The following is a 16,723-nucleotide window of genomic DNA, read 5'->3' as shown; positions in this document are numbered from 1 at the left end:
TGCTTTTGTATACAACATACACGTGCATACTTGTGTCTTTTAACTGCTAGTGATACAGCTGGCTTGGGGATTGCAAGGAACACAACCCAGCAAGGCCGTCCTTAGGATTTATGGTGCCACTATGCCCGACAGCAGCCCAGACTCACCTCACGGTGGCGGCAGCAAAAGATACCGAGCCACCCAGCCCATCTCACGGCAGCGAAGAGTCACAGTTCCCCGCAGAGACCCCGGTACCCTCCCCCTCACGCAGAATGGCTCTATAACAGTTTCAATGTTGTGCTAATCCATCTGGCAGGCTGGAAGGCTTTTTCACTTTTAAGTTACTAGTTCCCCTCTGGAGGAAGGGCTTGGCTACACTCGAAACTTCAAAGCGCTGCCGCCAGCTGGTAACAGAGAGACCTGCAATCCCCTCCTGAATGCTCTGCTTTGGTGATCTCAGTAGGTTAAATCCTGCATGTGTAGTGGCAGCAGGGGGCACTCTCCCCGGCAGGCATGGCTGGCCCTAGGGCTGTGATGTGGGGGTGGGGCCGTGCCGTTATAGGGGGTAGCAGGGGGCGCTCTCTCTTGGCAGGCGGCAGCACTTTGAAGTGTGAGTGTGTTCGCAGCGCCAGCGCTGGGAGAGAGCTCTCCCACCGCTGCACGTACTCCACCTCCTCATAGGGATTAGCTTGCAGCGCTGGGAGCCGCACTCCCAGCGCTGCGGCACTGTTTACACTGGCGCTTTACAGCTGTATCTTGCAGCGCTCAGGGGGGTGTTTTTTCACACCCCTGAGTGAGAAAGTTGCAGCGCTGTAAAGCACCAGCGTAGCCAAGGCCGAAGACTCACCAGCAGCCAGCTGTGGTGAGAGCTTGCAGGAAGGGTCAGAACAGGGATAGCAAGAGACAGGAGGGTGGACACTAAAACCCCCAGTGGTCCCCCAAATTTTCAGATGCCTTATGCAGCCACATATGCTGCATATGCCTAAGGACAGCCCTGCAACCCAGCATCACTTCGAAAGAGGAATTAAGATTTGTGGAATCCTTTCCGATAAGTTGGAAAAACTGTTATTCTGGATCAGCTGGTGCCTCAGAACAGACATGGTCTACCTCATCTTCCCCATTTTTAGATCTCTTGTCAGAAACATTTTTGATGCGAGAGAGAGCCAAGCCCTGTTAGGTATATATATTACTGCCATCTTCTGAGCGTACTCTAGAAGAGAAGTTATCAACATAATGAACTGAAAAGCAGTTGGAACCCTCTGTCTGTTTTAGCTCCTAGAATCATGTGAGGAGGAGGATTGGATTGGATTGGATTGACTGGCCCAGTAGTTACTGCTTATATAGAAGAATCTGAGCTTTCACATTTAAAGTTGTACTTATCCCTGAGTGTGGAGTCGTATGGACAACTTTTGAATGAGAAAATGTGATTTCAGAATTTTAGAATTAAAGTGACATGATGTGACAGCAGCTCTATTCGGGGACTAGGATTTTGAAATAAATTCGGATATACAGCATGAACACCATTTGGCTGGAACTGAGCAAATGCAGAGGCAATATGTTTGTGACATCAGCCCCTGAAGTGTGATTTGATTTTGGTGATGGTTCCCACATTTCCATAGTGGCTAAAATGACCAAATAGCAGGATAGTGCAAGGGAGCAGAACAGTGGCTAGAAAACTACAGTGCAATTTATCAAATGCAGTTTTGCATCAGAAATGCAATTCTTAGTTTTTGACATCTAATTTGTTTGGTTTTGTGTTTGAAAAATCTAGACTCTATTATTAGTGCAGTTTCCAAGGACATAACAGCCTATCACACAGTGTTCCTTACAGCCATACTTGGAGGTACTATAGTCATTGTCATTGGATTCTTCACTGTTCTTCTCTGTTACTGCAGGTAAGGAAAAAGATGCTCATTATGAATTGAGTTTAAAATTAACAAATGGGGCTCTTTTGAGACAAAATAATTGTTTTTTTAGTCATATCTAGGAAGTGCGTGTGTTTAAAGCCTTTTAAGCTTACTAATGTAAATATCTACACTATATTAATATGCAGTGTAATCACAAATTATTTCAGTGGGTTTTGAACAGGTTTAAGTTTGTACCTACTGGCTTTCAAATTGTACTTTGTACCTTTTAGTCTGTGAAGTCTTAAGTGCAATCTGTGCTCATCACTAGTGTTTTAATCATATGTCCTCCAATTATTCCCCTCCCACACACCTTTTTTCCCATAGGGATAAATGTGGCCAATCACATAAGAGAGGAAAAAACACAACTAAACTGGAGGTCTTAAAAAAAGACCAGACAACATCAACAACTCACATAAATCATGTCAGTGCTGTGAAGGGGTCAGTAAAGCTAGAGGATAAATCACAATCATACATGCCCAAGCTTTCCTCCTTTAGCCCTCACGGAAAGACTTCTATGGAAACAGAGGACAAAAAAGCCTGGGACAATTTTCAGATCTACACAGAAAATGTTTCATATCAATCCAATCAGAGTGGTCACACGAGGAATTCAACTCAGCCCTTGGAGCCTAATGCTGGAGTTAGACAATTACAGCACTTTAACAGCAGTGTTTCTCAATCTCCCAGGGACATTCAAGACCAAAACAGATATCTTGCAGTGAACGAAGAGATGTATGGACTTTCCCATATCCCAGAACAACTAATGCATATTTATAGTCAGCCTGTTGCCATCCTTCAAACTTCTGACGTATTCCACTCTCCGGAGCAATTACATGCTGCTAAGTCAGCTACTTTGCCAAGAAAAGGGCAGGTAGTCTATAGCCCAATGATGGAGCCCATGAATCGAGACAGCTATACACAGACGTTGCCCAAAATGCCAATGCACTCTCCTCTCCAGCCCCCCACCTGCAGAGATGAGAAAGCCACATTAGATGGTCAACAGGGCTTATCCTCACAAACTTCAAACTGGGGTCGGTATACTAATAATTTGCTGGAGTCTGTCTCTGTTCCTGGGACACTGAACGAAGCAGTTATGACACCATTTTCCTCTGAACTTCAAGGTATTTCAGAGCAAACATTATTGGAGCTTTCTAAAGGAAAACCATCCCCACACCCCAGAGCATGGTTCGTGTCACTAGATGGAAAGCCAGTCGCTCAAGTGAGGCACTCTTTTATAGATCTGAAAAAGGGCAGGAAAACACAAAGTAACGACACCAGCCTGGACTCTGGTGTGGACATGAATGAGCATCATCCCAGTCGAAAACTGGAGAGAGAGAAAACTTTCGTTAAAAGCATGCATCATTCTAAGATCCTTTATTTGGAAGATTTGGATCTGAGTAGCAGCGAAAGTGGGACCACTGTTTGTAGCCCTGATGATCAGTCTGTGAGACACCTATTGAATGGAGGAAGTGGGCCGGTCATAGAACAGCACACTGAAGAACCACCACAAAAAAAAAATACAACAAAAGGTCATGAATCCAGTACTCCACCAGCTAAAAAAAGAGGTAGACCCCCTATGGCTAAGAAAGATAGTCAAACCAATATCTGGAAAAAGAGGGAGGAGAGACCACTGATTCCTATAAATTGAAACACTGTGTGTTCAGTGTTTTTGCTTTTTCTAGCAGTTTGTGCAGTCTTTCCTCTTTGCTTCTTGTTATAAATTTGCAATGTTGGATTTATAAGAAGCAGTCAAAATGGTTTTCTAGTATCAGGTAAAGTTACATTTCTTAATTTGCAGACCAAGGATTATGATTTCAACGGAGCATTGGATATAAAATGTGAATTTATCACTGAGAAATGCTATTATGGTTTGTTTAAATTTTTCATTCTTGGGGTACACCTCTGGGGGTGCATAGTTAGAAATTTAGTCACTTTTTTTTTTGTAGGCATAGTTCTGGATAGCGATGTTAAAGTGTTTCCAAAATGATGTCCCTCACTGGAGTGACCAGCAGGCTATTGTGTAGCATTTACACATAACTTTTACTGATGTCCTGACCATAGTAATTCCTATTTTGTAGAAAGTTTCACTACATTAGTCTCATTGTGTTCTTGGAAATAATCAGGGACTTGGTATCTACTCCAGACACTTGTTAAAAGTCTGCAAAAATCTTCCCTTTCATGTGTTACTCGATGCATATTGAGGCAAATTTGGCTCTCTGTCATAGGCTATTGAGTTACTCCTGATTCACATGGGTGTATTTAGGATAAAACTTGATGTCTAATGAAAATACCTTCATAAACATGGGCAAATGGTACCTTTTGCAGAAAAGATACTTTTAGAAGGGATGACCTGTACTGGTGCATTTATTCACTTTTTAAAGTTTTTAAAAACAAATAGTAAATTTGATCACATTGGCTAATGTGCCACTTTTTTTTTGCTATTTTTGGTGGTAGGCCATGCAGCACAGAGGTGTTAAAAACTGATTGCTTATTGTTTAGACTTCTGAGCATATGGAAGCTGAGCTCCAAACTTGGTCCACAGAACAACAGAGACACTTGATTATGAGTTATTACTAAGTTAAACAGCTACCAAAAGTTGTGAATGCATGAAATGTAACTAACATATGTATAGAGGAAGGAAATGTCTATCAAAATATATTTTTTGTTTTAAATGGTCATTTGTCAAAGTCATAGATTTAGCTTTGGCTAACAGAAAAGTAGACTCTCACACTTTTTAATGTGCTTCACATGAAATAAAATATTTCCTGTGACCTTTAAGATGTTTCTCTGAAGAAATAAGTCACAGCATTTTGGCTTTAGCAATTTGATTATGAAGGATGGCTTTAAAAATTGTTATAGTAGAAAATCCCTTTAAAAAAAAAGCTTTTTAATGTCTATATAGTATATATGGTTAAAGTAACAACTAAAATATGTATGCGCTCTGTGGACCTGGGCTGCAGTCATCTTCACTCAGACGTTGATATCATTGGGCGTTGATATCATTCCTTCTTTTGCTAGAAGAATTTGCAAACCAAACTGCAAACTATACCATGTTTCTGACTCTTCCTAGTATGCCATTGCTTCCTGAACATATGAAATCCTTATTGATCCCATGAGTATAACAATGAAAAACAAAATATTCAGAGATAAATATTAAATATGGTAAGTAGATTATTGTCTGGGCAACAGAAAAGATTACACAAGTCATCTGCCTTACAGATGAGTGTGGGTATTTGCCATGTTCGCCTGCCTTCAGTAATGTGTTTTGATTCATGTAACTAATTATTCATATAAAAGTGTTTATAACGTGTCCTTCATCAAGTTCCACCCTCTGGATGGAATTTTTTTTCTCTGATGGATTCATAATAGTTAAATAATCAACAACACTTCAAACCAGATATACATTTAAAAGACTATTTGAATATCAAGCTTATAAATTATTGTCACTGTCAGTGCTTTCATTGTTGCACCAGTTCCGTTCAGTCCTTCAAATACAGATCCAAAGTTTCCATTGCTACTAATATAATGTCCTTGACAAGCTGTGTTACCCCCAAAATCAGACTTGGGGCTTCTTCACAATGGTTTGCCTATTCCAGTAACTCGATGGTCTGTTTTGGTAGGTAAAAGGAGGTGGCCCACCCTAGAGAAATTGCCAGGGTTTTACCATGGGTTCCCCTGTGAGCTTCAGGAAACTCCCCAGAACTAACTAACTTTGTTTACCCTTGGGAGGACAGATACAGCCTTCCGCTCAAAGGATTGACACTTAAGCAGTAATCATAGAAAACAAAATATTCTCTATTTAAAGCACCAATATTCCTTAATACAATAGATCTTAAAAGCATATATTAAGAAACAGAAATACAAATTCTATGAACACAAGTATGTACATTAAAGTACCCAATACTATAGTGTCATATAGTTGGAGGTGGCTTAACTGGTTTCATTCTACATATGGTAATCAATCAGATGTAGGATGCTGACAGTAATTTTAGTCAAATACTGTACTTTGTACATAATAACAAACATACATATATAGACATCCCACTTTATCTCAAGAGGATTTGAAGAGCAATAACTGTGTTGGGGACTGTCAAGGTATTATTCCCACTTTGAACTTTAGCGTCCAGAAAGTGGGGACCTGATGTACCCTTCTAAGCTTAATTCCTAGCTTAGATCTGATAACGCTGCCACCAATCAAAAATATAGTGCTTTGGTACACTTTCTGTCCCCCAAAACCTTCCCTGGGGGACCCAAGACCCAAACCCCTTGCGTCTTAAAACAAGGGAAAATAAACCTTTCCCCCTCCCAGACTTTCCCTGAGAGATCACTGTGATCCAAACTCCTTGAATCATAAAACAGAGAGGAATTAACCTTTCCCACCCCCTTCCTCCCCGCCCCCCTCCCACTCCCTGGTGAGTTCAGACCCAATCCCCTTGGGTTTTACACAAGGAAAAAAAAACCAATCAGGTTCTTCAAAAGGAAAGCTTTTAATTAAAGAAAGAAAAAATAAAAATTATCTCTGTAAAACCAGGATGGAAAATGTTTACAGGGTCTAAGCTTATACATAGACTAGAGGGACTCCCTCCCCGCTAGCCTAAGATACTCTTCCAGCAAAATACACATTTGCAAATTAAGAAAACGAACATAAAACTAATTTGCCTTTTCTAGCCAGTACTTACTATTCTGAACATGAGAGACTGTTAGAAAGAATGGAGACAGATCTGGTTGCATGTCTGGTCCCTCTTAGCTCCAAGAGCGAACAAAGAACAAAACAAACAGCACAAACAAAGACTTCCCTCCACCAAGATTTGAAAGTATCTTGTCCCCCAATTGGTCCTTTTGTCAGGTGTCAGCCAGGTTCACTGAGCTTGTTAATCCTTTACAGGTAAAAGAGACATTAACCCTTAACTATCTGTTTATGACAGGGACACTATCTGTCAGCTTATTTTTCCATATGAAGTTCAGTACATCTTGCGGTGATGCATTCTTTTGGACTTGTCTTGCAATAGCGTCCAATTCATTGCATAAGTCAAAGGCATCAATATCTTTGGATTCACTATGTTGCAAAGCTTGCTCCAGATTCAAGCAATGTTTCATAATTTGCTTTGGTGTTGTATTTTGCAAACTATAAACATCATATAGGAAGCCAAATACTGAACTAATTTGCTGCGTCAATGTGAATCTTTCTTCAACCGAATGTATTGCTGTGTTGACTGCAAAGTTCACTTTAAATTTTTCTTTCGGATTATAAATAGCTTTGTCATCTGCCTCATATGTGAGCTGCGTCCTCTTTTTTTCTAATACAGATTGGATCTGGTTCAAAAAGTGCCGGTACATCCAACTCCTCTGCAAGTTCACCTGCATTTGCCAATGTTTTCTCAAAGTCGGCGTCACTTCTGCGGCCTACAAGAAACTTCTTGGTTTCTCCAAGTTCATTAATGGCTTCACATATGTCGAATTCTTTCACCTGAAGTTGTTTGTTAGTCATGTTGATCTCAAACAATATGTCATACCACACAAGAGAAACAAGAAACTTGAAACTAGAAATAGTTTTTGCAAGATCCTTTGCATCAACTCGTGACGTATTGCCAGATGATCCTGTTAGAGTAGTGTCATCATAGATCTCTATCAGAGCATCATAGATGTCACCAAGCTGATAGCAAAGAGGTTTCAAGGCATCAGTTCGACTTTCCCATCTTGTTTCACTCATTGGTTTAACTGTGATATGTGGTGTATTAGAACTTCCCAGCGACGTGTAGAAGCTGAGAAATACACATAAACACAAACTAAATCAAAGAAGGCGGTTGCCTCCAAGCAACACATTGCAGCATCATTAACAACCAAATTGAATGAATGTGCACTTCAAGGAACGAAAAAGGCTCAGGAATTAATATCCAAAATTCTTCATAAGAACAGCCATACTGGGTCAGTCCAAAGGTCCATCTAGCCCAGTATTCTGTCTACCAACAGTGGCAATGCCAGGTGCCCCAGGGGGAGTGAACCTAACAGGTAATAATCAAGAGATCTCTCTCCTGCCATCCCTCTCCACCCTCTGACAAACAAACGGAGTCTAGGGAAACCATTTCTTACCCATCGTGGCTAATAGCCATTAATGGACTTAGCCTCCATGAATTTATCCAGTTCTCTTTTAAATGCTGTTATAGTCCTAGCCTTCACAACCTCCTCAGGTAAGGAGTTCCACAAGCTGACTGTGCACTATGTGAAGAAGAACTTCCTTTTATTTGTTTTTAACCTGCTGCCTATTAATTTCATTTGGTGACCCCTAGTTCTTGTATTATGGGAATAAGTAAATAACTTTTCCTTATCTACTTTCTCCACATCACTCAAAATTGTATTTACCTTCACTGGACACCATTTTCTTTCCTTTTCGTATTGCTCCAATTGTCAGAGCCTTGACCATGCAAGTTTTCTATAGGCAGTGACATCTCTTCTAACTGGTGAATAATAGTTTCTGTCATACAAGCTCCAGTTGTCTCCATAAGCGACACAAATCCCAAGATGTGTTCCTTTATGCATACTGATTCAGTCTCATTTTCTGTCTCTGAAGTAGGCCTGTCCACAAATTGAATGATCATGGTCATTTGTTCAACATGGCCTGCATCTGATGTTCAATCTAGAATGATCGATAAGTATTTAGCAGCATGAGCAGATGCTAGGATTTTTTGTTTGATGGTGTTGGCTAGAAGCTGAATAAGCTCATTCTGTATGTCTTTCGCTAGGTAATGTACATGCATCTCCTTGTCCTTAATCTTGCAAAGATGCTCATCCATAAGTGGGTCAAACAAAGCTAGATATTCAACAAATTTGAGGAAGTTCCTGTTACCAGAAGTGTGCAGTTTTTCTTGTGTTTCCTGAAAGGCCAGATTTTGCATACCAAGAATTCTGACCAAAGCAATCAGATGTTTTCGTATTTGTTGCCAATACTTTTCTTCTTGCTTAATGAAGCATAAATGTTCTTCATTAATTGTTCTCTTGTATTTCAGTCGCAGTTCAAGTTCCTTCCATGTTTGAACATTTGTCAAATGTTGACTGTTTTTCTCGTGCCCTGAAAAAATTGCAGACATGTTTGTCCAATCCCTTGAGCTTTTTTCAGAAAGAGACGATGCACCAGTAATACTACTGGCAAACAACTTGCAGCGGAAGCAAAAGACAGAATTATTTGATGTGGAATACTGCAGCCACTGACTGTGCACTTCTTTTCCATTAAGAAGCCTATGTTTGTAATAAATTGTCGAGAATTTTCTTTGCTTACTATCTTTGGGGAAATCGAACTGCTGAACCTGTTCCGGCCCATGTTCCTCTAAAATTTGTTGGACTTGATTATCGCATTTGGCCCAAGTATCAAGATCGCTAATTCAAACAAGTGACATTTTCGCTTTCACATTCTTCCAAGTTTTGATCCTTGCGTGTCTCATTTGATTCGTCTTCAATATTCAGATTATATTCTTCAAACTCTTCTTTAACTTGCAAAACTGTCATCCCCACCTCCATTTCTGCTTGATCTTTTGGCATTGGACTACCTTCATCTTTGGCCAGAGGACTTAGCAAGAAGGTTTGTTTCTGAAGTATCTTTCTTCCTTTTTTTTTGCTTATCAGCCTTACGCTTACAAAATTGTTCCCCAGACAATTTTTCTCTATCTGCCAGGAGGCTGCATCAACTGAAAATGAAAAACATGAAATTGTATTCCTATCAGTTCTTTTTCTTGTTCACCATTAAAAGTAAAGGATAGAGAATACATGTCACTTACTAATTATGAGTCACTATTTGAATTTCATTAACTGTTTGACGTAAACACCGATTAAGAGATGAAGATGACTTTTCCTTAAAATTAAGCAGTGTTGATTGTAATCAGAAATACACCCTTTTAGTTACATATACTTCCTTCCTTCAGTCTTTCAATCCAAAATCTACATTTTAGTCTACCTTTAGAATATCCAATTATTGTTAATAAAATTAGAATGGCGGATACTCCGTCATACAACAACTGACAATATCACTGACAAATTTCAACAACCTACACATGCATATTTGCACATGATAAACATATACACCCAAATACTTAACACACACACAGAATTGACACAAAGTATTAGCGAAATGATGCAACAGCAGTTGCCAGAATCTTAGACTGAAACAACTCAACAAAAATAGCCTTAGTCGGCAACCTCTGAAAACTGGTAAACTTAGCATTATAAACAGCTTGTCAGAATGGGTAATGGCTGCGTGCGACGAGAAGAATGATGTCATTGCCACTTTGTACCGTAATGAAGCGGTATGCTTGTGCCTGCAACGCAGAGCTGTTGTAGGCTATAAACAGCCTGTCAGATGGGTAACGGCTGTGCGGTGTGGAGGGAGGACCCCTCAAGGCTGCAATGGTAGCAGCTGCAGATAAAACACAGCATTGTCAGGACAGTTACAACAGAAAGCGAGAGTTGAGATTCAGACCTCCTTCGCTTGCTCCCTAAAGTTATCAACAAAACATCGTCATTGTCCAGATTTTTACAGCTGCTCTATAGCTGTGTCTGCACAGCTTTTTCTCTGCACAGGCCCAGGAGATCCAGTATCTCCTGTGTACTCTGGCAGGTGCATGTCTGGAGCCTGTAGTTGGCATAATCAACTGTGCTGTTGCACACAATTGGAGAGCTGCTAGGTGTGTTTTTTTAAATGGACAATTGAGAAAAGGCATTTCAAAAATTCGTGGAGTTTTAAAGGTGGGAGGGCTTCAAGTCTCCATGACCCCTGGACAGTGGAGTTCACAATTATGATCAGAGCAGTCGGTGTTGGGCATTGTAAAAAGAACACTTCACTGTCTCTAAGCAGCATGATTCTTCAAAATATTATTTTTGCTGTTGCCTCATGTAATGAAAAATAGGTATCACTTACTCTGAGCGTAAACACAAAGAGTTAAGAATGCGTGTCTACAAATGTACTTTGTATTTCATAGAATATCAGGGTTGGAAGGGACCTCAGAAGTTCATCTAGACCAACCCCCTGCTCAAAGCAGGACATATCCCCAGTTAGTTTTTTGTCCCAGATCCCTAAATGACCCCCTCAAGGATTGAACCCACAAGCCTGGGTTTAGCAAGCCAATGCTCAAACCACTGAGCTATTCCCTCCCCCGTGGGTCAAGTTTTGTCAGATGCATGGGACAGACTTCAAAGAAGTAACTTTATAGGTTTTTTCCCCCTGTGGCTGGAGTGTGTGACTTGCAGAGCTCCAGAATTTTCCCACCTTAGAGTAGCATACCAGTTTCAAATCTCTTCTGTCTTGTATAAGGTAGGCTGATGGAGTCCCCCCCCCCAAAGGTAATTTAGTCATAATGTGTTTTTATGCAATATAGCACATTTCTCAGATGAAGCACTTCTTTGTAATGAAGATAAGTGACTGTGTTGGAGTAAACTGAGAATATTAAACTTACTGATGTTTTCTTAGGAGCCAAATGGAGGTAGTTTTCCGTTAACTTGTCAAACACCATCATATATAGACAAACACCAGAGGAGAGGAATTGTTTATTCCTGATGTGAGGGCTGTTCTCAAGAATGTACCTAGAGGGTTCTGATTAGAACACAACTATGTTTGGCATCCTGTTCTGCGTCTGACATCCTGAAAAAAATACTTAAGTGTACTGCCAGATTTACTAGTCAAACCGTGAGCATGTTCAAGCAATGCAGATCTGGGAAATCTTCTCACAACCAGACCCTCACAACAAAATCCATAATGCAAGAAAGAAAATACTTTGAGTTCCACTGTCTTGCTCCCATGAAGTGATTTGTACCAAAGAGGAAGAAATTGCTTGTGGATATTCCACAATAATTGAATTCATCCTCACATTGTCAGTCTTTGTTTTTATTATAACTAATGAAAAAGTGGGTTAATGGTAGATTTTAATGTAGCAGTCTATAAGTTAAAATGCAATTACCTCTGTAATAAGATAACTTTCAATGACTAGTACTGTATTTAGAACACTTTACACTGATAAACAACGCAAGCATGAAAAGCTGAAGAAAATTAAACTAGTCTGCTAAAGTGCCTTCCTTTTTCCCAGAGAATTATTTTATCAGTAGGACACTCCACTATATAAAAAGCACATGTACATTTTTTCTGTTAGCCAAAAAATATCATTGCTAAAACTATGTAGATTCTGTAGTTTTTGAAAGCCAAATCTAGTGTTTCATGTTGGAACATTGACTCCTGCATGTAGATAACAACACCTGTTTGCTGTAACTCATGTTTTTACATTTTCTATTCAGGAATTGTTAAGAAAATGTTCGTTGGAAAGAAGTTAGAAATTATCAATGAAATCACCTCTCTTCGGGGATTTCAACAGTCAAGGTGTTTTTTTTCAACACGGGGCCTAATTCTGATCTCACCTCCTTAAATCAGGGAGTAAATATGTTGAAATCCATTGATGTCAAAGTATAAAACTGATTTAAATGAGATCAATATCAGATCTAATACGTTTATTATCTCAAATGGAATGTATACATAGTTAAAAAATTATACATCCTAGTTTAAGTGCTGAGCTACCTGGCTAGCAGGAGGTGGAAGCAGCATGGAGACAGGTATTTTATGACTTAGAATGAGGGAGCTAATTTTAATCACACTGTTGAGCCTGACTCTGCCTTGCTTACATACTCAGTAGAGTTCTGCCGCTGACTTCCCAGTCGTAGACTTTAGTGGGCCTTTGGGCATGCAAGAGATACAGGACTAGGCCAGTCATGTTTAAAAAATGACGATGCTATTGAAATTGTTTGTATTAAAATGTAAATGTGTGTTACTCTTTTGGCCATAGCCACTCTGCATTCTGCTAAGGATTTGGGATACTATAGCAGTTTTTTAATGATAAACACTTTTATCCAAGCTTTTTTATTTACTTTTAAGAGAAGTATTAAATACTTCCTGCTAAAAATCTGAAGCCATTCACCCCTTTGTAGTAAACCTTTCCAAAAAAAAAAAAAGCTTGTGCAGTAATTTCATGTTCTCAACATTTTAAAATTTTAAAATTTAAAAATTTAGTTTTACCAACTGAAATTTCTGTAATTTCAGTCACAAATTAAGATTTATTAACTCTCTATACATGTTTTCCAAGTACTTGGATACATTATTCTTCAATTAAACTGATAGATTCAGTTAAAGCACAATATGTCAGACTTTAATGCATATTATGATCTCAAGTCTTTTGTCACAATATTTTTACAGCCTCTTTGCAGCTGTGTTGGGGAAAAGGCCCTTTTTAATGCTCGCTAGCACATGAAGCTCACAGAGCCCAATTCTGTGAGATGATGAAACCCATGGAGCTGATGACACAGGAAGTGCTGAGCATCTTACAGGACTGCGCCTTAAATGTTGAACAAGCACTTCATTGCCTTGGCAATCATTTTCAAACACATACTCTTGTAAACATTTATTTTCCATTTCAAACATACTTGACATTTTGCATCCCTCTTTTTAAGTGTTTCTATCTTTTGTATCCTTTTGTCAGGTGTCTTCATGTCTCAGAGTATTTACTACAGTACTACTGTATTTATTGCTGAAAATGTAATTAAGATTTGTAAAACATTATAGCTCATGCAATATAATAAAATAGTTTTTAAAAGTTATTGCTGCCTTATTTTTAATTTACATTTAGAATTTCTTTAAGAAGCGCATGTTATTCAGGAACACACTCATTTCATGTGAACTTTCTTTGCTAGGTTTATAACAAGAAATTAAATTTTCCCACCAAATCACTCCTATATTAAGAACTTGTCATGGGTCCCCAAAACTGCACTTACTATTAATTTGTTTTCTTAGGCTCCAAATCCTAAGCTCTGTGTAGGCAGACAACTGTGTCCTCAAAGAGCTCACTAAAGGATTGAGACCTTATGTCCTAATAAACCCCCCTACTGACTATATTTAGAGCAGGACTGAGTACTTACAATAGGCATGATTCTGAAAGGTGCTGACCCACAATTTCTACTGACATCGCTGGGAACTGCAGAAACATTCTCAGACCCAAGCCCAAATTTTTTGGCTCATTGCAGTCCTGGTTGCATAATGTGCTCTGCTTCAGAGAATCTCAGGATTTTACCTCCAGCACAGAGCAAGTCCTTTGAAGTCTATGTCGTGTTATTACACCTATTGCCTTCTCTTTTGGTCCTCAGTTACATCTTTGAGGTCAGTACAATTTTTTTTAAATGTCCTTAGTCACTAAATTGCTCATGACTGTAATGATAAGCCCTAATTTCTGCTAATGTCAGTGGACTGTTGACTGTTCACAGACAAGCCAAGACAAGGATTAAATAGGATCTGAAATGCACTCCACAGAATCAGAGGGGTAGCTGTGTTAGTCTGGATCTGTAAAAGCAGCAAAGAATCCTGTGGCACCTTATAGACTAACAGACGTTTTGGAGCATGAGCTTTCGTGGGTGAATTACCCACTTCTTCAGATGCATGTGGTGGAAATTTCCAGGGGCAGGTATAAATATGCTAGCAAGCAAGCTAGAGATAACGAGGTCAGTTCAATCAGGGAGGATGAGGCCCTGTTCTAGCAGTTGAGGTGTGAAAACCAAGAGAGGAGAAACTGGTTCTGTAGTTGGCAAGCCATTCACAGTCTTTGTTCAATCCTGAGCTGATGGTGTCAAATTTGCAGATGAACTGTGCAGGATGTACAGATGTACAAGACAATCCTGAGAGTTTACAATGTAAATGTCAAGACACAGGATGTGAAAGAGGAAATATATTTTACAGATGAGGAACTGAGGAATGAAGAGATTAAATGACTTGACTAAGGTCCATAAGAAATCTGTAGCAGAGCTGGGAATTGAACTGAGATTTTGACAGTGCAGGGCCTCAACCAGTTTCCCATTTCATAATAGTCCACTTTCCTAAGAAAATGAAATTGGAAAATGAGTATGAGCTATAATCCCACAATTTAACAATTAAATTACAATTATATTTTATCTCTTCAGCAGGTTCACAGAGTGCTCTTGATGCACAAATGTAACCTTATTATAATGGGAATTAGAGGAGACTATACGCCGTTCATTCTCACGCTCTCTCTGGTACATACTTTGTTGCTGAAACTTTAAACAAATGTTTGCTGCCTGGCTCCCAAAGAGGTCTGTGGACAGCACACTGTTGATGGGAGAGCTTCTCCCACTGACATAGCTTCTGCCGTTCACGGAGGTGGTTTTATTATGCAGATGGAAGAGCTCTCTACAGTTGACATAGAGCGTCTTCACTACATTCACTGCAGCGATGCAGTTGCATTGGTACAGCTGCACTGTTGTATATATACACATGTTCGTTTGCTTAACCCCTTAGAAAATCATCTAATGCCCCCAGGTGATGTAATCTGTGGAGCATATACACGTCTATTTCAAGAGCTTGAGTAGCCCTTTCGACCTCAATGACCCTGCTCTTGGTTCCTGGTTCCTTGGACCAATAACTAGTGTGTCAGGCCTATCCACATAAACCTTTGGCAATTACACCACAAGGAAAATAAAGTTCTTGTTTTTTGTGGTCTGACCAGTAACAGACACTCACCCAAATGTAGGGTGCCAAGATAGCAAGTGTGAAAAATTGGGACAGAGTGTGGGGGATAATAGGTGCCTATATAAGAAAAAGCCCCAAATATCAGGGCTGTCCCTATAAAATTGGGACATCTGATCACCCTACTCAAATGTCTCATTAGACAGGAGGCCTGGTATGAGTAACTTGAGTTAGGACAGTAGGGTCAACAATCCACATTTTGCAGCTTTGGAAGTCATCAACTGAGGAGCTTACCTATGTACAGCAATGTAAAAAACCCTCTGTATTCTGATGGGATACCACCTATCCAATGGCCAGAGGAAAGGAAAACACTCAGTTTACCATTGTTTTTTAGTTATACAGCTGCTTTGGGATTCAGATGAAGGGGTGCTGTCTTTGTGCAGGATTGATTTACCTAACCAAATTTGTAGAAAATGTGCTTTAAATCAAATTAGCTGTGCTAGTTTGTTGTACTCAGCAGTAACTAATTTAATGTCAAGATATTGGCTGATACCCCTGGGATGGCTTCAGGTACTAATCCTAAAGATATTTTGGCATCTGTGTCATCATATAAATTAAGTTGCATAAAACTAGGAAAAGAATAAAGAGGACCAGAGAAGGGGAGCAATTTCGTGAGAACTGAGTTTTTTGTGGTACATTTTAGTCAAGCAACAGCTTCCCAAAGGTACTGTATTGATTACCATCATTTTACATACATTCAGATTACTGCCATGAAATTCTGATCTTAAATGCTGTTTAGGACTTGATGTTTGTGTAACTTTGGCTAGAGGTAATTGAATTTGTTTCTAAATTCCATATGGCTGCAAAGATCAGTTTTAGGAAGGGACAATATCCCTTTATGCAGTGTTGTTCTCATGTGACTGACTGGTGCTCTTTCTTGGACAGGATGATACTTCATATTCATCTTTTCTGTTTTCTTCAAAGGTGAAAAGCTTTCATATCCACGATTATATCAATTGTATTGGTCTCAGTCCCTGACTCCTGAGCAGCCAAAAGCAGAACTGAAATTATTACTTAAGTATGGTAACTCCTCACTTAGCACTTTTCAGGAACAAAACTACAATGTTATTTGAAGTGAAACGATGTTAAGCGAATCCAATTTCCCCATAAGAATTAATGTAAATGAGGGGTTAGGTTCCAGGGCAGCTTCCCCTACTCTACAAGCACCAGGGGCAAGGGGCTCAACCCTCAGCCTGCTCACACCATCCCTTCCCCAAAGCCCTGACCCTTGACCTGCCTCTTCTCCCCCCCAGTTCCTCCCCCTTTACTTCACATGCTGTGTCCT

The 16,723-nt window shown here is 39.7% G+C and overlaps 1 protein-coding gene and 1 pseudogene across 1 annotated transcript in view; one reads left to right on the top strand and one right to left on the bottom strand.

The window, feature by feature from the left end:
- The window catches only part of FAM171B (family with sequence similarity 171 member B), a 56,984-nt gene extending 50,966 nt beyond the window's left edge, over positions 1-6,018 (top strand). The window contains exons 7-8 of the mRNA XM_030580362.1: positions 1,751-1,874; positions 2,211-6,018. Of these exons, the coding sequence (XP_030436222.1) occupies positions 1,751-1,874; positions 2,211-3,531 (1,445 nt within the window). The 3' untranslated portion in view covers positions 3,532-6,018. The remainder of the gene's footprint in view (positions 1-1,750; positions 1,875-2,210) is intronic.
- Positions 6,019-6,791: 773 nt separating this feature from the next.
- On the bottom strand, positions 6,792-10,896 carry LOC115659747 (annotated as a pseudogene).
- Between the last annotated feature and the right edge of the window lie 5,827 nt (positions 10,897-16,723).

The sequence above is a fragment of the Gopherus evgoodei genome, chromosome 11 (genome assembly GCF_007399415.2).
Source record: "Gopherus evgoodei ecotype Sinaloan lineage chromosome 11, rGopEvg1_v1.p, whole genome shotgun sequence".
Lineage (NCBI taxonomy): Eukaryota > Metazoa > Chordata > Testudines > Testudinidae > Gopherus > Gopherus evgoodei.
Note: the sequence above shows the minus strand (reverse complement) of the source record. Positions and strands in the feature narration are given on the sequence as shown.